The sequence below is a fragment of the Chrysoperla carnea genome, chromosome 2 (genome assembly GCF_905475395.1).
Source record: "Chrysoperla carnea chromosome 2, inChrCarn1.1, whole genome shotgun sequence".
NCBI lineage: Eukaryota > Metazoa > Arthropoda > Insecta > Neuroptera > Chrysopidae > Chrysoperla > Chrysoperla carnea.
The window spans coordinates 62,657,872-62,682,327 of NC_058338.1; the positions used below are offsets into that span (position 1 = coordinate 62,657,872).

General features: G+C 27.8%; 1 protein-coding gene across 2 annotated transcripts in view; it reads right to left on the reverse strand.

The window, feature by feature from the left end:
• LOC123293396 overlaps positions 1-24,456 on the reverse strand; it is a 115,436-nt gene that overhangs the window by 26,778 nt on the left and 64,202 nt on the right. Inside the window, exons 2-3 of one of the 2 annotated variants that reach the window (XM_044874207.1) lie at positions 24,031-24,384; positions 19,167-19,391 (exon numbers count right to left, since the gene is read on the reverse strand). In XM_044874207.1, coding sequence (XP_044730142.1) covers positions 19,167-19,391; positions 24,031-24,384 — 579 coding nt within the window. Of the gene's footprint in view, positions 1-19,166; positions 19,392-21,382; positions 21,617-24,030; positions 24,385-24,456 lie in introns of both variants that reach the window. The other variant, XM_044874206.1, reaches the window with a different exon arrangement.

The following is a 24,456-nucleotide window of genomic DNA, read 5'->3' on the forward strand; positions in this document are numbered from 1 at the left end:
ATTTACGCACAGTTTAAAAAAAAAGACGAAAAAAAAATCTTATATAGATTAAACGTATAAAATTCATTAATTTATAGCAAGTAATAAAAATGTATACTAAAAGTTAATTTATATAGATTCGTTGTAATTTTGCGAATATTAATTTGTTATGTTTACATGTGTAAATTTATAGAAATACGTGTAAATATTTTGTATTTATTGCTGTATTATTGAAGAAATAAGATGAACAATTTAGAATGCGTTTTATAAATAATCAGTATTAACTTTGATGGGAATGTCACGGACAACAAACTACGTGAAAAAATGATAGAAAGTTTGTAATTGTCGAAGCGGTTGAACATTTTTTTTTTAACATTCCCTATCGCACGTTATCGTTCTAATTTGTTTGCTGGTTGGGAGGTAAAACCAAATAAAGTGCATCAAAAAACAAAAAACGACATCCAAAAAGCGACATCTAGGTTACCTGGGAAACTAAAACTTTTCCAATCGATTCAGCTTGCCATGAATTTAATGCAAATATATTTTATAACTGCCAATTTGTATCTTTTGTCAAAATTTTATGTTTTATCATTTAAAGAATTGAGTTGTGAAAGTTTTCAGAGCTTAAAGAAAACAGAGATAATTTAAAGTAACTACAATAAAATTTTTATGTTACTTATGTCATAACAAATATCCTAATCAAACCTAACGTAATGTACGCACATATTGACTTGACTACTAAATCAGAAGTATGTCTTTTTTAATCCAATACTACAATTAATTCATACAGTAAAAACTAAAAGTAGCTATAAAATTAAATTCTTTAAAGAATCAAACAAGTAATTGACTTCAAAATTAATACCTTAAATTTTTAGAAAAATATCTTGTAAATAAAAAAAGTAAGCACTACATTTATAATGTATCAAGGTACGAAAGGAATATAGTTCCTACCGGGTGCCCCACGACACTTCTCGATTTTTCAATTAGTGACTTTCTTTTAAAAATTATTGCAATAATTTTTCCGTATTATGTATATCATTCCTTGAAAAGGCAAGCAAAACGAATTAAACAATTTTTGCCATATCATAGACTCACGTTCTTTATTGTATCAAGTTTGGCCTATATCTTTTTTCACAACAGGTTAAATATTAATTTTTTTTTAAATTGTGTGTGGATAACATGTTAAGAACGCAACATTATTCAAATGGTGATAAAATTCATAGGATGTTCATTACTGATCTAGATAATTCATAAAAATTTACCTTTTCTAAACCATCTGTTTTTTTTTTGGTAAACATTGTCTCATTATTAGACAAAGGTTGAAGAGCATCGCTCGACTATTTTATCTTATTAATTGATATGATATATCTTAATTAAATTACGTTCTCAATCAAACGTGTTAATTAGATAAGGTAATTGATCTAATTAACACGATATCTATAGGACATGGGTGAATATTCAACGGGTTTCGTCTAGAAAAGAAAAAACTAGAAATTTCTAAACGTAAAAGTAAATACCTGTGTCTGTATGTCAGATAGTATCTAATATTTAATTGTTTTTAATATTTTATTTATTTTTCGGTTTTAGACGATTCTCTTGAGTATATGTTGAATGTACCGTAAAATTAACAGAAATCAAAGGGTAAAATGGTAATTATTACAAGGATGATGCATCATTGTATGGAATGAGTGAATATATACAACCCTTTCGTGTACAGGTTCGATTAACATAATACAAAAATTATTTTACATGCGAAGAAACAAAACACCACCTCTTAAGGCTGTTGTGTACAAGTTTTAAACATTCTTTGATTGCGTTTGAAAATATACAATTTATTTAAGAATCCTTTTTAATAGTCATTGGTGGAAAAAAAAGTTATAAAGAAAAGCGGTTTTCTAGATAAAATTGGTTAAAGTTACTATTGAATTTTCCTAGCACTGGATTATACTCTATCGATTTGAAATTTAAGTATGTTATAGGTATTCATATTCCACCTGCTCTGGGTACTTTTAACTTTCGAAAATCCGGTCAATTTTCTCAATTTGCTTTTTTCACATCCAGGTACAGTGGAATAAGAAAAATTTATTTATTCCCAAGGTAGGTAAAACTAACCTCCTATTAAAATGGTGAAAGAAATTTTTGCAATTTTACCTGCCCAGGGCTTATAGAAATTTTTTTTTTATTCCACTGTACCTGGATGTGAAAAATGAGAATTGGCAAAATTAACAGGATTTTCGAAATGTAGAAGTCCCCAGGGCAGGTGTTATCTCTATTTTTTGCAATACAATTGGATATTACACATATAGAAAGAATGCTCTTAAAGGTACTTACTATACATTGACATACTCTTGACACCAAAATAATAAATATGAAAAATTTCCATAACAAACTAGGTCAAATATACTCTCTTGAAAATATCACAAATGAAAGTGTAAAAAAATGATAACAAAACGAAACCTAATTACAAAAGAAAGAAAAATCGAAAATCTATATTTGGAGAAAGTAATAATAAATTTCTTTCTTTGAAAATTTAGATTAAAAAATCACAAAAAACGAAAATAGAATTCGAATTGGAATCGACTGAGAAAAAAATTATGATAGATAAAATAAAAATCACCGACGATGCGTGAATGTCACAGAACAATACTTAAAAAAAAATAATGACAAACGTTTTGACGCCGCTCATATACAGCCACCAACGGATATAAACTGTAGTTCTTTAGACTTTTCACCCTTATTCATTCTTGTTCTCTTGTGTTGTTTACCACATATATGTTTTGTCTGTGATAACCACTCTCAGTCTCCACTAAAAAGTTATCAACCCCAATAAAAATTGTAATATCTTAATTTGTTGGATTTGATATATGCTGATGAAGTTGAAGCGATCTGACTGGCGATTTTTATTTCTTATTGATCTTGTGAAAATCAAGATATAATGGTTACCATCTCGCATATAAATATTACTTTGGTTACACTAATAAAAACTTACAAACTTTTAAAACTTTTCTGAAATTATTGTGTCGAAAGTTTTATTTGCGTAATTATATTCGTTATTAAAATTGAAGTTTTATAAGAGATTTTTGACGTAATATTTACGTTGTTTTTGAAAAAATTACCATCTTTGATTGCTAATTCAAATCAGAAAAGAGTTTAGAAATCAGAAAATGGCTTTTGTTACTTTAGAAACAAAATTAAAAGGCAGACAATGAGATATCGAACGGATTCAATAACATTTTGGATAAATGGCAAATGTTTTGTCAAATGTCGGGCAAAAGATTTTTGCAATTGTTTTGATTTATCGTTTTATTACAATAAATAAAAACTCATTAATTTATTAACAGAGATTTTGCATTAATTTTTCTTACCACAAATTTATATATAAATGAAAGAATAATTCATCTAAAGTATATTTCAGTAATTTCTGTAATATTAATAATTCCATCTTTTTATTAATTATTAATAAAAAAAGAGTTATATTTTTGAATAAAAAATAACGGTAGTGACGTATTTACACCCGTTGAAGTTGTGAGCCAATCGGAATCACGCTAAATTCCCATTTTTCAGTTTGTTTCTATGTAAAATTACGTTATAATATAGTCAATGCAGTTGAGATACAAGCCATTTATAATTTCTGCGTGCGGTGGCTTTGCTAAAACGGTGTGTTGACGTCACTGACGTTTAAACGTTTAGTTTAGAAAAACCATTTTCAATTATAAACTTACAAGAAATATAAATTTAAAAAAAAATTTTTTTTCATTCGAAAAAAAAAAATAAAATTAAAATACATGCAACTTCATTAATTTTAAGCAGTGTTAGTTAAAAACTGCCTTTTTCTAAATAACACACTTGTACAATATTGTCCCGGCGACCGAGGATAATATCTAAGAGATTTGAGTTTTGACCCCAGTTATATCTATTAGTATATTCTATCAGTAGTTTCCACCATAGCTCGTGTGGATGTTATAATTTACTTATTTTTATCAGAACCAAACTTATGTGAGAAAATATCCAAATTCAGTTATAAGTAAGTCAATTCAATTGATAAAAATTTGGATTTTAATTTAATTTGTAATTATTTATAAATAAAAGCTTGTATTTAAACAGGTAGGTAGGTATCTTTGTTATTTGAATAAAAGTAAAGGTTACTATTTCTGATAATTTTTATCAAATAATTACAAATTTTTATTGTAATTTTACTACACTTATGAAGTCCGTGTAAGGTATTTAAAAGTCCATTATTATACATTTGTTATATTTTCACATAAATTTAGTATTAAAAAAGGTTAAATTTAAAAGATAACGGTATAATATCTTTCTCATTAAATATTTAATTGAACATATTAATCCATGTCTTTTAATTGCTTACATTATTTACTACACACATATCTAAGGCAGTAACTTTATTTACTTAAGAAGTTTTTACTAAAGATATTTTAAAAAATATTATTTTTTCTAGTTTTATTTTAAAGAAAACCGATAAAATAATCATCTTTAATGTGTAAAATACATTAAAATCTAACAATTAAATTAATTGATAGATGTATGGATAGCCGCAGTATTTTATAGCCTTTTTCTCGAATGAATTTTTTGTACGTTGACGTTTCTCTTTTAGTGAAATTGCTATGAAAACAATGTTACTGTATCGTAATGTTGCTGATACAATGGAGTTTTCAAGTTATAATGGTAGGGGAGCATCATCGTCTTCCATTAAATTACAATTGCAAACATCAAGCCGTATACGTTCTGCAAGACCGCCTTGGAAGAACAAAAGCTTATCTGCTCATGTATTGGGTCAGTACTATGGATAAAATTTGTACTTCACCATGGTCAGATGATGAGTTAAAATCTGTCACCAGCTCTCTTACTATAAGATTGAAAAATGTATTAAATATATAAATATATTTCTTTTAATTTTTAAATAAACCATGAGTTGGAGAAAATCACCCAGTCGAATGGAAAAATCTCCTACCGTTTTTGGTAAATTTACACTAACTTAGATAAAATAAGAAATGCAAAATTATTAAATTATTAATTAAGGAGATATGCAAGAATTGAATAATACTAGAGATTTCAATAAAACTTTATAAATACATTTTTTGATTAACAAAGTTTCCGAAAATCACAAAAAATTCCTAGATCATTAGGCTTTTTATTATCATTTTATCGTTCAAAGTTGGCAGAAAAAAATGATGATTAATAAAATTTATCTTTTCAATTGGATATTTCTATATCAAAAAATCTAGAGAGTGTGATAAAAAACTATCTAAAATATTTAGACAATCTTGTAGTTTATAATATAATACCATAAAAATATAAGGTTGTCGATGATATAAAAACAAAATTTTAATTCAATTATTAGTTCATCGAAGATTTGATGAAAAGAGACTACTATAGTTAGAGTATTGATGATTGAAAAGCGATATCTATATGATCAAATTTATAAGCATCACTTACACACAATATATTATATATTTTTTAGTTGCGTGGTATCGTAAAGCCTAAAATATCTCATTACTTGACTACAAAGCATGTATTTGGTTTATGTGTATGTACCGTGCAATAAAAATAAACTTTAGAGCACGCTTTAATTTCATTAGTTTTAGTAATTCACAAAAGTTAGTACTTTCAGCTAAGGGATACAGAAATAATATTTTATTGCTATTACACTATATTGTATATCCACTTATGAAACTCCTTGTACATTCATAAATGGTAATATTATTGGATAAATCATTGACTGTAAAATAGTTGATAGGATTTATTCTAATCAAAGATTGCTAATATTTTCATATTATGTTCAAATGTAACATTGTACATGATAATATAAAACATGTATTACAGTAAATAGTAATATGTAATATTATTACATATGGTGTTAAATAATTACAACAAAGTATGCATGTGAACAAGTGTTTAAATAAATAAACTGCAATTTATTTTGTATTCTTAAATATACTTAGTATTTTATATATAAACTAAAATTTATTATCTTCTCATTTAAGGACGTTCATGCATCAACGGTATAAATAGAGAAATATTAAAAATTATGAGAAAAGTTTAAATAATTTTTAATGATATAAGAAAGAAAAAATATACTCTTATCGAATTAATTTCGTTGAGACAAAAAGTAAAGTTATATATGGAAACAAATGGACAATATAAATCGATATTTCTCAAAAAGGACTGACGATATCACATTTAAAACTTTTATTAGTTAAAAATTATTATCTAAATTTTTAGAATTTTCCAAAATTTTTCAATTTTTTATTCTTTTTAAATTTACGGTGAACACGGTTTATCTTAAAAACGACATCAGATTGAACCTAGTTCTTTGTATTGCTTTTATAGTCAATTTAGATTCTAAACAGTAAGATATCGAATAGATGACACTTAAAAAATTAGGTAGATTCTTATAAATAAACTAACAATTTTTGATTAAAACATTTTTTCGAAAAACGTTAACTTTCGGAGGAAGTGTGACTAAAATATATGTAATTATTGCATTTAATCGAAAGAAAACACGCTTTAAATTTATGAATAATTATAGGTCAAAGTCAGCGAACAGGCGAATGTCCTGTATTGCCCCTAAAAACTTTTGTCTACAGCATTTTTCCGTAGTTATCGTGTTTTCTTTCTAATAAATGATATAATGACATATATTTTAGTAGCATTTTCTCCGAAAGCTATCGATTTTCGAAAATATGGTTCAGAAAAAAAAATGTTAGTTTTTTTATGAGGATCAACTTTTTAATTTAAAGTGTAATTCTATATCTTACCATTTAGCATCTAAATTGGCTATAAATCCATTCTGTATATGCACATACTTTCATTTTAATATGGACATATACCTTGTAATGACTATCGATTTTAACGACCAATATTTTTGGTGCCTGCAATAACCGACTTTTCCTATAGTTACGTGTAAAGAATCGTACACAAAGCAAGAAATAATCATGTATGTCTTGTAATAGAGTGTTGTTACAACCTTTTAGAGACACCTTATATTTAATACATATTTTCGCTTTAGTGTTTTGGATTTAATTTTATCAAACTGGCATAATGCCTCCACCTTACACAACATTAAAAATCAAAGTGGAAACGACACTTATACTTGCACGTCAGGTGCTTGTAAAGCAGATAGAGTTGATAAAACAGATGTATTAAAACATTTATATGTGATATCTTATAGTCAAAATCGGTTAAAACGACATTGAAGGGGACATTCAAGTGAAAGTACTTATATGTACAGACATTGATCGTTGTTATCGAATAATGCCAATAACAATTGGTCGCTATAATCGATATATACAGTAGAAATGTCCGAAATAAAGTTAATAATGCTCCAAATAAATTTCAGCCTTATGGATCAAATGTAATAAAATGTAATGTAAACGATTATTTATTTTCTACTTTTTAGTTCAGGTAGCTAAAAAAGTGTGTTTTTAATTTTTTTAACTGTTAATTATAAATATTATGGAATGTTAACTGCGCTTCCACCATCATAGATTTTGTAGTTAAACGTTAATCCTGAAGAATCGAAGAAACTTATAAAATTTTTATATTGTCTTGATAAGTGTGAGAAGTTTCAATCCAATCCGATGTTTTGAAGTGGGTGAAAATAACGTTCAAAGATTCCGGTACATAGATTGATACATACATACCTAGCTAATAAAAGCGTATGTAAGTACCGATGTTGTTATGGCCGATACGATATGTATGTGTTTAGTTAGGAAATCAGACAGGATCTTTCAATTTCGTCGTTATAACCGATTTATCGTTATAATCGATTTTGACTGTATATGTCACATACTGCGAATATGTGTATTATAAATTATGATTAGGAATAAACCTTATTCGTATGTAAAAAATAAATAATTTGTTGAATTATAAAATTATATTTTATAAAATTTAATTTATGAGCGAAATAAAAAGTATCTACTGATATCCTACACACATATTATAAGCACATTTATTTAAATCAGCAGCCTGTAATAAAGCTGCATAATAATTGCATACTTTAGGTATAAGAATGTTAAAAATGTATACGTTCATTTACCTTATTAATTTTTCTATAATAAATAAGAACTTGTTAAATATATGGTTTTGGTTAAAGCCAAAATATTTTACTTGTGTGTAATGAACAAAAAGTGGAAGCGCAGTTAAATTAAACAGTTAAACACTATACGAGGGTACTATTTATGGATGAATCGAAGTTTGAGGTCCACGAGCTTAAACCTTATTGCGCTTTTTGTTTCGTTATAAGTAAAAAATAATAGATAAATAAAAAATGCAAAAACATTTCGTCCAGTATGTATTGCACAGCACCTGCACTATAAAGTCATTTATAAAGTGATGATGATCTTTGTATTTGGTTTATCTTCTAATAAGACAATTAAAAAAACGAATATTATTCAACAATTTTAAGCTGGTCGCGCCATTAAAAATTTGTTGAAAAGCGTGGTTACGTTCTCTGTTATTGGCCTACTTATGCGTAAGAACTACGCCTGCATAAATTTTTGAGTTAAATTCCTGGTGATTTAAAAAATATGCTTGCGCTAATTTTATGCCTATACATAAATTGAGTTTGGCTAGGCGGAAGGCACGCTGAACGACTGAGCCTATCAGCGCATCACGATTATTGCAGTTGCTGTCACAGTTGGTGAAGAAAACGATGTCTCCTCATCTACTTTGTCGTTGTCCAGCTCTTTTCATGAGGAGATGTACTCATTTGAGTCAACTTTTCTTTGACAACCCGAAGTCTATAGACGTCAAAGCACTCTTGCTGATCTTCAGCTCCAAATGGTTTATGGAGTAGTGGCCGGAGATGGGGCAATCATAATGCACACTGTGGTCTGAATGTGTCTGCCCTCAGGACAGCCACTTTAAACTAACCTAACAAATATGGCATTATCCTGATGTCGAATTGTCCATAAAAATGTAAAATTAGATTTCAAATCATGACAAAATTTGAAAGTGAAATTAAAATTGATTAAAAACGAAGAAGATATAAGCAATCAAACATTGCATTCAAAGGTTGCCCATCTACCTTTAGCAAAAGGTTCCGTTTTATATGTAATCTCTATGGCGATACCCACGTATGTTGTCACTAGTGGGTATCTTCCTCTTTAATTAAGAATTTTAAACGTTCGTGTCTTGCATACAAGTAAAAATTTTTAAAAACCAACTTCACTTTTTTATTTATGAAAAGAGAATTCTTTATTTAAAGGGATAAAAAAAGTAAGTAAAGTAAGTGGTAAGTATTCTTCACCTGAAGTGATAAAGAAAATTTAGTCCGAGCCTTTATTATAGATTAAAATGGACAGAATTTATATATGTATTAAAACCATCGCAGATCTCCATAAAGATTTTTTTTCATCTTTATTTTATTAATTCAAATGATTTTTATCAATTTTTCTTTCTTTTCATTCTTTATCACGACAAAACCCGAGATACCTGCAGTATACTATCCTATCTATACCTAGAGAGTATAGATAGTAATATGTATTAAAAAATTATTTTAATAATTAATTTGACTTAAATGTATAAAGTTTTCAAATAATCTCATATAACAAAAGATAATCAAGAAGTCATGTTCTCTACTACTGTTATATAGAATTGAAATAACATTAACTAGTGTTTTATGAATATGAAATAGTATGTATATATTATGTTATTGTATAAGGACACGTGTCATATATTATGTCTAACACGTGTCTAGTTACTTGTCATACAATAAATGTGAGAAGATATCTTAACGCATTTAGTATTAAATCTATCATAACAATTAGTGTTGCATGATATTATAATAATCATTCTTATAAGTGTTTGTGTAAACTTCTTCCATATTTGATTTCTTATTACTTGGTTTAATGAGTCACACTACATACTATAATGGAATTCTTTTTATATGCTGTATTATTTCTGCTAAATAAATTTATTCTTTTAAGAATTGTGTAAAATTTGCTGATTTAATTTGAAAATATTGTTCTAATGCAAAAGAAACAAATACATAATCAATACATAATATAAAACAAAGTCACTTCCCGCTGTTTGTCCCTATGTATGCTTAGATCTTTAAAACTACGAAACAGATTTCGATGCGGTTTTTCAACAGATAGATTGTGATTCAAGAGGAAGGTTTTTGTGTATAATGCATGCATAATATAGTAGAGAAACACTAATAATTTTAGAGGTTAATGTGATGTCGACGAAATTGCGAACAAAAGTAGGGTAAGTGGCGACATATGAAGTGAAGGTTATGACACAATAATCTTTGTATTTAACCAGCGAAGCTTATAGTTCACAGCTAGTAACACCCGATAACAACTAGAAAAGAGGTGATGATCTAAATCGGTTGAGTAGATTTTCTGAAACACAACAAAGACCACTTTCGATTCAATTTCTGTTTAGAAGCTATGATGTCATAGACGAAACGATCAGATCTCATTGTTTGCCATCTTAGCTAAGAAAACAAATAAAATCAAAATCCGATTACAGACTTGATTTAGTGTCGGGTGTTTCTTAAAATTTTTAATTTATATGTTATTAAATATGGTTCAATAAAATACGATATTAGTTAACGCAAGCGAAATAACAGCTTTCATTGTCCCATTAAATGCATTCACATATCTTTTATTAAACCAATAATATTTTTAAATTATCTCCTTGCTTCAAAAAAAAATTTTTTTCTTTATACTTTTAAAATGCAAAAAGTATTCAGCACATAAAATTGTTTTCTCTGTGTCGCGGAAACACCATGTATCTAACCATAATTAATATACAGCAATATTGATATAAAGTATCTCGTGATGTCACTGCAAATTGGAATCTTAATTTATTTTAATTGGGTCATACTTTAATTTAAAAAATATTTATTACAATTTCTACTTTAATAAATGTTTCTCATCGTTTCCACCAAATTTTCGATAAATGATTACTTAATATTTATTGTTTTGTCTTCAGAATTGCATATGATTAATAGTAAAACAAATCAATGCGGGTTCAAAACGGAATAACTCAATATAAATTCATAGTAATTAACCGTTTTAAAGTTCGTCAATAATCAAAATGTGTTCACTTCTTTCGCGTTAAGAATTTTATATCAAAATATTACAAAATATCTTAAAATTTATACAAGCTGTGTAAATCAATTATCTGTCCATTAAGATACCATCAATCATTTTGAAGAACTTGTTCAAAATATTATCCTTAAAAACCAATAATTAATAATATTAAAAATTTAATATTTAGTAAGAAATAAAATGAAATACCAAAAAAAAAAATCAAAATTTATTGATTTTAAAATAATTTTGACAAGCGTTAAGATATTATACAAAGATATAAAATTAAGGGTTGAAAAAAATATATATATGTACCCTTTAAAAAATATTCCCATTGTAAAAATTAATATAAATCAAAAATTATTGTCCTCCCATTATCGAAATAAACGAAAAAGGACATCTCTTACAGAATTTGAATAAATTTTCTTACTTCTTTCTATTTATATGAACATACAGACCGTGAGCCATATAATGAAATTTGTCTGTCTTTCTCAGGATTTGTTTGATAGTAAAGAATATTCAGGGATTTACCGTCGCTTGTGGTTTAAGTTTTGGTATTGTCTGCCGTTAAAAGCAGTCTGCAACAGATAGTTTGTAGCTGTCAAAAGGGTCAAAAAATGTTTTTGTTTTCAAATAGCATCATTTTCGACTCTTTCGATCGCTACTTTTTACACGTATTGTGTAGTCAATAAGTTTTTCAACTTATACGGCAGAGATATCCATTAATTCGAAACTCAAGCCACAGTGAAAAACCGAATTTTATTTATTATTTAACTTGCCTTTACAATTTTTAAATAGCAGACAAATATAATCATTTAAAAATTTCACTTTCTTATGGGCTTACGGTCAAATATTTAAGTTGAAAGGAAAGAACAATAAAATATTACAATGGACCTTTCCTTGGCTCGAGATTAAGGGTGTACTTTGTAAAAGTATAAAAAGTTAAAAAATTAGACATAGTTTTGTATGTTTGTGGTAAAAGAATCTTATAATAATATCACTGATATGATCTCTTTTATGAATGTCAGCACTAAAAGAACACAAAAGGGCATTATCAGCAGGATACCTGTAGAAATTAATGTCATCGAAGTACCAAATATGAAATTATAATTTGTTAAACTAGAAATGTATGTTATGATTTAAATAACAATAAATATGAGTTTTTTCTTGGTCTTCCCGCTTTTTTTTAATTTTTGTTTAAAATCTATTACACAGGTCTGCAATTAAAAAACTGCACAGGATAGATATTTACTCACTAAAACTTCTATCAAGTCTGGTTTTTTTTGCAAAACTCTTTTGTAAAATCAAAAATTTGAGAATTTAGGAGGATAATAGCAAGTATACTAACTAAAATAGTATCTGGAAATCTTTTCGTTAGTCAGTATCCTTACTAATCCCTACACGGTAGGAAATTTTTTGTGTAAACGGTGTGAACGCCATTCTGTACTATACTGTATTGAAGGTATAGTTACATTAGCAATAGTTATGGCAGACGAGTCAATGCAGTATTAGCATCAGGCCCATACTGGTTGGTGATTACTATATGTATCTGTATGTATCGGTTACATAGCTACTATATGTATCTGTCTCTATACCAGGCATGGGTGAGTTATTTCAAGTCGAAGTAACCATTGTTATAACTTTATTGTGTGTCATAAACTTTATTAATTAATAGTAATGAGATAGGTAGAAAAAAATGTATCTCTCTGTCTTACTGTATTCTAGGTTGTTACTGGTTAGATTGTCACTGTCTTACTCGTATTTTAAGTTAGTAGTTCGAGGGACTTCTGTAAGTCACGTTTGCCCATGCCTGCTCTGTACCATACCAGCATTGTAGCTAACGCAATGTATTTCTTACCGTATACTATCATCCCTACTAATTATTTCAATTAATCAAATTTTCGTTTTTTACATTGTAAAAATATTAAAGTTAAACTACGTTACATAACTAAGAAAGTGATCATAGTTATTAAACGGAGATGGTTCAAGTAGTAAGTTAGTTACCCTTTTAAAAACCAACCCTCACAAAAAAATATTATAAATTACCAACATTTATTTTATACAATCAAAATCAATTTGTAAACACAGAAAACAATTCGATTGTATTAGAAATTTTATTGTTCATCGATATTGTTCGTACTATCAAGGCGGATTATTTAAAGATATCTCTTAATTTGAAAGGGTTGTACGTTTCGTTCAACCCTTTAGTAACTAATGTATGTAGCCCTCCCACACTCATCGAAAAGGTATTGAATATGTTATAGACTTACAAAAAAGTATATATTATTTTCTAAAAGTATCTAACGTAAGTATTTATTCCACTTAAAGAATAAGAATAGTTTCTAATAAAAAATAAAACATGTTTTAAATAAGACACACATTTTTTTCTAAGAATTTTTAATTTTGTTCGAGACGCTAACCAAATTTCCAATCATTTCAAAGTATAAGTATGAATATATTCTTCATTGTTGGTCAAATTAAGTAATTATTGAAAGAAAAAGGATGGTCACAAATTTTTAATATACAAATGTTAATAATGCTATACTTTTTCTACGGTTCCAAATAGATCACCTATAGCAGCCAAGCGATACTTTTGCGCCGATGTGACGTAAGTAATTAAAAATTATTTAAAATATAGTATGCCATGAAAATTTTCATAAATGATTTTTCGAAAATCATTAGTAAACAAAAATTAATGTCTTGTTGGTAACCAGTCGTACTATTACGCTCCGGCAATTGTGACCTTATTTCCGTTATTTCATAATGAATAGATTCAAGACAACGCAACGCTTGCAAGTTTTCGGAATTTTCTATTTTTATGAAAATTTTTGCAATTTCTTATTATCTTCCCAAAATGGACCTGTTAATTGGCCTCCAAGAGCATGCGGTCTCAACCAATTAGCTTTTTTTTCAGAATATGTAAAGTGATTTGTTTACGCGTTTATATGGTTGAACACTTGCAATGCAAATATCGGCAAGTTTTGGGCGAAATACGACTGCTATTGCTGTGAAAATTGGATATTCAGATTTGATATCCAGGCACGACTAACACCATCTACGCGCTAAGCGTAACGGTCACATGGTGGAAATTAGATTCGAACACTAATGGAATAAAATGACCTGTCCAATAAAACCAGTTTCATTAATATTAAAATTACTTAACCTAAAGTTGTGAACCACTAAAAAAACATCAATTGTAATTGATTTTCTACTCAAGTCGTGAAATAAGGTATTTTACTGTTAACAATCAATTTGACACGAAAACTAGTTTTGGGTAAAATTTTTTGCATTATTGAAATCGCATAAAATGACATTAAGTACCTTTCGTTATAACAATGACGTACAAATAACAAGTTACCATTAGTTTCAGGTATATTTTTGATTATTTATTTGTTTTGTTCCTGTTTAGTAATTTGATATTTTTGTATAGACTTTTATTTATTTATGCAATACCACATAGGTATATTTTAGTTTTGCTCATTTTACATTTCAACATTAATTTAATTTTTTTTTTTTTACCTTTTCACAAAGTTTATAGGTAAAATTCTCTATTATGGTCAAATGTACACAATAAAATTTATTTGTATTATTGTGAAATTTGTTATTGACTGGACTCTTCAAAAGACTCTTGAAATGTTGGTGAATGTATTATAATTGATACAACAAAAATTGTTGAATTTTTTTTGCGGTAAAAACTAAACAATAAAACTAGTTGTAGCAATCGTTAAACCGTTAAGCAATTTTAAAATTTACAACATTTCGTATTATACATTTTACGTTATAGGGGTGTGGAGTCTTTAATAAAATTTACTACTTTTAGAATATAGTATGCAACGATTTATGCTTCCTTTCATCACCATAACACTATGTGTGGTTTAAATATTACAAGATTTACGTGACTTTTCATTTTTTGATGACTGCAATATTTTAGCAAATTTCAGTATAAAAGTGCTTTGGGAAGTCTAAGTGTATACGAAACATGAATCAAGTATAAAAAACAAATTAATATTTACTTAGTATTAATATTAAGTAATATAATAATTAATAGTACCTTATTGATCGTCAAAATGGAAATGAGTCTAAAAACCATTTCAATATGGGTACAAGAATAGAGCTTTTTCATCAGAGACGTACCGCTAGTTAATAAATAGCAATATCGTCAGGCAGTAATGATTCCAGAGGACTATTATCTGGCTATTTACATTTTTAACATTTTTATAAAGTCGATTGATTGAAAGTGATTTTTTTTTATCAAACCTAAAATGCAAATGGCGTATTCTTTGTAAAACCTTTGAAAACAAAAATAAATAAAATCTAGTCTGTTACTTTTATCGGCTCGTGTAGAATGTGAAAAGTTAAAAATATGCGTTGATCTGGCATTATTTCATTCAGTTGGTTAATTGTCCGGTAATTTATCAGCAGTTTATTGGTGTATTAAGTAAAATATATATTTTACTGGTTGCATCCCTGTCGGGAGGTAGGTACATGCGATTTTGGGAACTATTTTTCTCATCATACTTTTGGAGAATGGGTACTAGACAAAAAAATAGTATTCTCAACGAGATCATGGCTTACAGATGCCCAATCTTCAGTATACTTGAAAATATTCGATCATTCATCCTCACTTTCACTCCTCTCCCATTTGAGATTAATCGATGCAGAACTTTTTAAGGTTTTGATGCACATCCCCTTTCAACTCTATTTCAATGTCTTACAATCCCTAACAGCCCGAATTAGACTGTGTCCTTCTTCAAAGTCTAGACTATCTCTGTACCAAATTTTATGTAAATCAGTTCAGTAGTTTAGGCGTGATTGGGTAACATACATACACACAGATAGACAGTCGCATTTATAATAACTTTCGCATTATTAATATGAGTAAGGATGGATGCTTCAAAACATTTTTTTTTTTGTTTTTGTTGTGGCTGTATTACTTTTTAACTAAAAAACTGAAACAGTTATAAAATTCGTTCAGAAACTTTCAAAAAAAATTAAATTTTCCTTCGAAATATGACTATTTTACGCCCACTATCTACTACACTGGAGGACATTGGACTATAAAAATAAACATGTGAATAATAAACAATAGAACAACTTTACACTCTGGTAGGTTAATAAATAATATAAATAATGTATTGTGGTGTTCTTATTACAAAATGTTGTTAGCTACTAGTTGTTAGCAAAAAAACTATTAAAATCGTCAATAAATATCTGAAAATGAATTATAATAAATAATAATAGTACAATAAATGAACCTAGAATTTATTAATCCTATGAAAAAATTGTGTGCTGGGTGTATTGACTTGCCGTTTTTTGCATTGGATTCAAAAAATTATCCTGGAAAAAGTCTATAGTTTTAAAGCGTAACTTCTTAGTTTAAACCTCCCCCCCACCAATACCCGAAATTTAAGATATTTTTATGAATAAAGTCGTTTTGTTGTGCTTCTCGTCCTCTCTTTCGGGATTTTATTTCGGGGATCTACTTATGCAAGCTAAAAGAGGGAGGAGGGGTGAAAATTGAATTGAATCAATCTGATCATTCAAGATCAGCAAAAAAACCCCGTTAGATGCCTTAAAAAGGCTTAAATTTTCAAAAAAGGCATTAATTATTAAGGGGACCAACATATGTGAGTTAAAATTGTGAAAAGAGTATCAAATTTATCATTTTGACTGAAAATTTCAGATAATCGATCCCAAAACCCCCTTGTACGTCATTAAAAATCTTAATTTGCAAAAAATGGTTTTTTCATTTTGATAGTCGTTCAGACCCCCGAAAGAGTTTGGAAGGTGCCTAACAAAGTTTATTAAAAAAATATCTTAAATTTCTGATTTACATTACTATATAAACCCCTTTCACCCCAATGTCGCGGGGATATAACTAAAAACTTCCGCTTTATACCATATAGACTTTATTACGATAATTTACTGAAGCCAATGCAAAAAACCGCATGTCAATACACCCAGCAAACATTTTTTCCGTAAGAAAAAGATTCGTTTGCTGTACTATGATAATAATAATGAGTTATTATTTGTAAAATGAGAATGTTAAATATAGATATTTTATTGACTAAAACTAATTATTATTGGTATATTATACTTAACATATTTACTGTTGTGTAGTTTATTTATTATTATAAAATTATGTGAGTAGGTAAAAGAACTTTATACAAACAAATAAATTCTTTAGTCTATTCGTTGTGTGCGTAGTCATGGTGGGGATAATAAAATCGATGCCAGCGCTTTAAGTGAAAAATTTTGGAGATAAAGTGGGCTGTTATGACTAATTTGCAATTATTTACATGTTAATGATATAGAAACTGTCAAATTAAAATGATGGAAAAACACTAATTAATTAAACTTAATGCATTAAAAATTGTGAAAATAAGAAATCAAATTGTACAAATATTATTTTTCAAATGTTAATTATCGTAATTATTTATTTAAATTTGTGAAACAAGAATATTAAATTTTAAATGTAAGTTTTCAATGCAATCCACACAATTATATATGCATCCATTAATTCTATAATTAAAGTAGTGTATCGTTGTCATGGAAACGAAATTCACGCTCGGAGCGAATAATATTATTTATTTTATGTTTTGAAAAAATAACTTTTAAAGCTTGTAAACTAATGCAGGCGCTAAGATAGGTGTTCTATGAGAATATATAGAGATATAACGGTTGAAATAGAAAATTATTTTGGAATTTAATTGTTTATCGTGTCGGTGGGTGGGGGTAGACGGAAAAAAGTTTCCGACTCCATCTGACCGACACTTTTGTTACAGTTTGTTATCTTGAAATATTAATAGTCTTCGTAATAAGTCCGTGGTTTAGTTGTTTAGTTGCGGTATTCACTCCTCATGCTGCACGAAACCCAACCACGTCCATAGATTAAAATTAAAAATACATAAATTATAACAAGAATAACATAGTTCCTACCGGGCCCAATGACATTTTAAAGAAAGTACTTGCACAGCTTGAGCATTATTTGAGAAAACAAATAATTTGATTCTTTTAAGGATTTTACTTTTTAATTTTACTTTTAGAAAGTTGTTGTTACCTTAATACGAGACAAACAAATTTTTCCCATTTTTCACAATTTTCTTAAGAGTATATAAAATTTTTTTTTTGGTTCTATTTCGGAATTTAATGAAACTTGATATGTAGGGTAACTTTGAACCAAAACATACATAAATCTATATAATTTTGCAATTGAGTGAATATTTTTATCTCCAATCGTTCGTTATGGAGTGATTTTGGAAATATCTCGAAAAATACTTATCTAGTCGTCAAATTAAGTTTTTTTTAAGTGCAGATTTCCTAAATTCGAAGATCACACTCAAGACGTCTTAAAAGAAATTTTTGGCTTCAGATTTTGAATATACAGTAGAATCTCGATAACTTAAACCTCGGTAACATAAAAACCTCTGTTACTTCAAAAAATACTATGTTCCCTTCCCATCAGAGCCCAAAACCTCTATAACTTAAAATACGCAACCTCTATAACTTAAATAAATAATCTCTGTATAGGCCCTCAGTAACTACATAGAAACATGTACATACTTCTATATTAACTAGCGTACATAGAAACATGTACATACCTCTATATTAACCTTTACCTAACATAGACACTTGATAACTTAAAACCTCTATAACTTAAAATATTTTGTGTTTCCCTTGGACTTTAACTTATCGAGATTCTACTGTATTTAAAGCTTATCTACATATTGATTTTGTTGACTGTTTTATGTCTTTGCATAAGTTTATAAAACAACCAGAGAATAAAATTATTAGTTCTAAAAACTTATGTTCTTAACTTAAGTAAATTTTTTCTTGAGTTGACTATTGAAATCGTTCAGTAAAGAAATATTTACTTGTCAAAAGAAACTTCAATAACCTCTTACTTTCAGCTACTAATTTTTCTTAACCGTGTAATAAAAGCATGTAAAATTATAAATTAAAATTTTTTAAACAATATTGTACAATAAATAATATATGACAAATTAAATTAATTTTTTTGCAAATGTCATTATTTAGAGAGGGCTATATACATGCTATAGGCAGTATCTTACGTGTGAATATTATTTTAACGAAAAAAATCATTTGCACAAAAATTTGTAAACTTACCGTTCATCGCATGCACAATGCATAATTGTATTTATTCGCCAATTAAATAGACCATACTTTTTTTCAAATGCTCCAATCCAAAATGGGCATGTTGTATCATGTGACCGACAACATCGATCTGCTGAATCAAATCCTCCCAATTGTGTATAACGGTGTGCGCTACGTCCTTTCCCACACCATTTTGTACCCGGTACCCGTAGAAAATCTGTTAATTCACGTCTACGTCTAAAGGATAAGAGTAAATAATACCACCAAACGAATAATTTTTCAAACGAATATTATATATTTTTTATAAAATACATTTATTTTTGAAGAATGGTGCTTAATTTTCTTTTTATAAAAGTGTGTGTTTGTGTGTGCGTGTGTTTCATTTTTTTGTTTGCAAAACATAAAATAAGGAAAAAAAATTAAAATATGCAAACTCATAAAAAATCAAACTTCTTCAATCATAGCTTTAAAGCGGATTTGGACGTTTCATTTTATCTTTAAGATTCAGTAAAATTATAGAAAATTATAGTACTTTTATAGTGCTTACATGAAACGTAAGACTTCTATTAAAATTATAATTCTTTCTTCTCAATTCTTGAGTCTCGAAAAATAAAATTGTTATAATCGAAATTTCTTTTTAAATTCGAAATTTTTTTCTATGAAATATCCATAATATATTAATGGTTTTTAATTTTAATCGCCTTCGAACTGTATTGAATATTTATATTAAGAATATTTTACTCTATTAAAGAACTGAGTTATTTATCGAACTGTATTGAATATTTATATTAAAAATATTTTACTCTATTAAAGAACTGAGTTATTTATGAAATATGAATTGTCTAAACATTGTAATTTCTACAAATTTTGAAAGATTTCAAACATACAGCCCGTAGATGTTAGAATAAATTTTTTTTCTTTAATAAAAATTATGTCGGCATACACATAATTCTCCTAAGGGTAATTTGGCAAAGAGGTTATTTACAAAATTCAATTATATATATACATAATTACTATTGCACACAGGCAGGGTGGCACTTTAATACAGTTTTTTTTAATAACATTTCTTTTTCATTCTCAAAATAAAAAAACAGTACTAGAGGTGTCGTGGTTCACCCGGTGGGAACTATGTCTCTTATGGTATAAAATGTGTTATTGAAATAAAAGAAAAAAATGAAAGAATGGTAATAAATTTTCAAATTAAAAAAAACTATTATATGTATAATAAAACTGACTAGGCTTTAAACAGTTATTATCTTTTTCTAATAAGAATAGGGAACTTGGCGAAACAATGAATATTTTATTTTAAAAGAAAAACGTTTGTATTAAGGACTCTCTGTACATTATTTTCATTACTTTCATAATTCAAAATTATTTAAAATAAATCATAATTAAAATAAACAAGCCTTAAAATAAACCTACAAACATAATTATTTATGTTCACTTTTATGAAGAATATTTTTCATAAAAAATTAATGCAATCATAAAATTCCAGAGTGCATCCTTTCTTGTTCCTGTCTCGGAAGGGGCAAAAATTATATCAGTTTTGATCAAACGACCTTCCGCATGAGGACCGTAACTACAAAGCCTTGGCCTCATTGAGTATATTATTAATATTTCAAGATAATGAGTAAAAAAAATTTATAAAATATAAAAAATTTGTCGATTGCTCGATGTCGGGCACTTTTTTGTCCAACCCTACCCGCGATGATGCGATGACAACGCGTGGATAGATCCCAGTTTCAAAAATATTGGCAAGTCTGTGATATGTTGCCCCTTTGGAAACTTCAATTTTTTATCAATTTTCAGCCTCTTTCGAGAAAGAAGCGAGAAAATAAGGTACTATAAACTGTGACTGTTTTCAATAGCCCACTATTCCAATACATTTGCATATTCCAGTATTTGAAGGGAATAATTTTCGAACAATATATATGGTTTCATTCTTGATATTCACTTTCTTTTATAGTCATCAGAGGAATATAACAAGAAAAATAAAAATAAAAAACAAGTATTTACAAACTGGTACAATTTATGGTAAGGTTAAGCGTGTACTTTTTGACCACGTAAAAACCTCAAACAGTGATAAATGTTCTTGAAATGAGATAATAAAAAAATTGAAACTAAGAATTAAATGGCAAAATGTGATTGTGTAGTTATGAATATGGCATAATGAAAATTGATCAAATATGAAAATTAAATAAAAAAATAAAAATTATTTATCGACGAACCTTAAATCACAACTACAATGGCTTATTGTATAAGGACGAGAATTCCATAAATTCCATCGTTTGGACATAGCACTAATATTAATTTTACAATGGTCATGTCTTCGACAACATTTATCTGTTGAGTCATTGATACCTAAATGCGTATATTTTCTGGCATCATTTTCATAACCGCACCACCGAGTACCTGGGGCTATAAACACGGAACGCAGCATATCTATCACATTTCTACGAGATCTAAAAAAGTTTGAAGAAAAGAAAAACATAAATAAAAAAAATATAAAATAATTCAGCGAATTTACGAAAATGTACCAGTTCACACGAATCTATGTAGAATGTGTAGATGTAAGATTGTGTGTATGCATGTGTGGATTAAATGAAATCGATTGAAGATATGGGGAGTGAAATAGAATATTATTTTATTGAAATTATGCATCATTCTTCCAAAATAATTTAAAAAAACAAACAGATACCAACATAAATTTTAACCACATAAAATTTTTTGCAAAACAAAATTCTGTGTATTCTGACATATTCCAAAAAATATGGTAAAAAAATAAATTGCTGGTTTCTAACTGAAAGAATCTTTGTCTTGAGATAAGTACGTTGTTTATCCTGAGATCGTTGAGGGTTGTAGTTGACGGCAATTGTTTTACAGAAATTCACAAAAGTCATTCTTAATTTCAGTTTTACTTTCTACTAGGTCTTAATCTGATTTTTTTGCTTTGAAATATGTATAATTTATTTTTTTGTAAAACAAACTATCGAAAAATACAGAACTGCAATAAAAGTATATCTGCGAAAACGAGCTTACAAATTACATTTTTATTACCAGAATAAGAGAGTTATTGAAATTTTTGAAAAACTTACATGACAGCGGTTTTAAACCTACTTTTCACACGGTTGAATTGATTTGAATGCATTTCCGGTTGGCAACAAACTAATTAACCGTTTGAATTTATTTGCTCTAGTACTGGTTGTATCTCTTATAATATTCGATGTATAGATGAGATTTTTGGTATAATAATTTTGCAAGAGTTATTTTTTCAAAACTAATTCCCAGACTAGACCTTTCAAGTATTTTTTTAATTATTTTTCAGCTTAACTTGTACTGCCTCCTACCGACATTCTGTATCTAACACATTGAAAACAATTTTCATCTGTCCACATCAAGAAATATGTAATGCTATTCGAAAAACATATAGAAAATTGTATACCAAGTTTATAATGAATACTGGAATGCTATGTAATACTATAAAAGTGATTTCATGTATAAGAGATTATACAGATCAAGAGATGGGCGACAGACCCTATATATTACAATAAATTCAAATTCTATCATTTAATTTAGTTGAATCAACAACTTTTATTTTCAATATATGGTTTATTATTTATTTCTAAAAATGTTCTGATTTGCATTCACTTGTTATTAGTTTTCGTAAGAGCTGCCGTCGTGTAAAACAAAATACCCAGAGATATTTCAATAATTTGAAAAATTGGACGATGATTTTATTAGCCCCTATTGTTTATTAATTTGACTTTTGTAGGCCCATCAGTAGAATAGTGTGCCTTTTCAAATGTAACAAGTTTTCCCATTTGAAGAAAATAGTATCATAAATTAATTTTTGGAATAAAAAGCGAAACAAAAAAGTTATATCATAATATGAATTATTTTTAACAACTTTTAAATGAAGCCTTTTCAGATACCTTTAGGGATGTTGGGAAATAGAAATAGCGAAAACTTATGTCAATATCTGTTTAAAATTAAGAAAATACGATTTTGTGCATGAAAGTTAGTGTTGATAATAATCGCTTTTTCTTATACGAAATTTGTTAAGTCTAATTTAATTAAATAAACTATCTTCCATTTTAAGCCAATAACTTTAGACTAATTTAGAGCCACTATGAAAAAAGTGTGACGACTGATATTTCGAAAATAACCTAAAAGTTCCCATTGGTAGTTTTTGATAAAAATATTTATTCAAAATTTTGTCATTTAAAAAAAAAAATATTTCTTTAATACCTAATTTTGTTGAAAGCTGGCAAAGACCGAGCGAATCTGCTAGACTCTTGTAAACGAAAACGTGCAACTGCATTTTCAAAGTCCAAAACTTTGATCATCTCAAAATATTCTTGGGACCTTTTAGGATATTAATGAATGCCAGCCTGAGAGCCCGTTATATCATTTGACGTCATTGATAAACACATTTCTTGAAATTTTAATTGCTTATTATTATGCTAAAGGTAACATTTTCCACCACAAAAATTATTTATTAAAGTATGCTTTTTCACGGAAATTGGAACTCTGACATAATTTTTTAATTCTAATGGGTAATTGAATATTAAATGCAAAAATCATTTTATCCGACTCTTGACAGAACTTGTTTTTTAGTTTTCAGGTCATTCGATATCGGACATCCTTTCTGGTTAAATATCGGATAAAATGGCTTGTGCGTTTGTTTTTGAAAAATTTTTTGGGTTGAGAATTTCTAGAGGTGTATTTATCAATGCTGATAGACATTGGGACATTTTAGTTAACGAAGGATAACAATTAATGACTTGTGAAATTGGAATAAATTAGCCACAAATGGAACTTGAAATGGATTTTATAATTGTTTGAACTTTTCTTTTTCAAGAATCGATAAACTTACCTATGTAATGTAGATGTATTATGATTAATCACAGCTTGTTGTATTTCTAATTGTATTCGATGACATTGTCTTTTTAACTTTGAATAATTTAACCATTCTGGTACAATATTTTTATATATTGTTAAACTATTATTATGAGATATTAATACTGTATTTTTATTATTATCTAATGATATAATTGATATATTTTTTGTTTGTTTTAAAGTATCTACATCTAATTGAAATTGTTGTAAGAAATTATTAACAATATGTGAATTTTTTATATATTCACAATCTTTTAAATCATTTTCACCATCATATATTAATTGTATAAAATGTCTGCCATCGGTTAATTGACGTAATGTTAAACCATTTCTGCAACAAAATAGAAAAAAAATATTAGTATAAGAACTCTTAAATATGAGCTTTATCTATTTTAAAATTAAC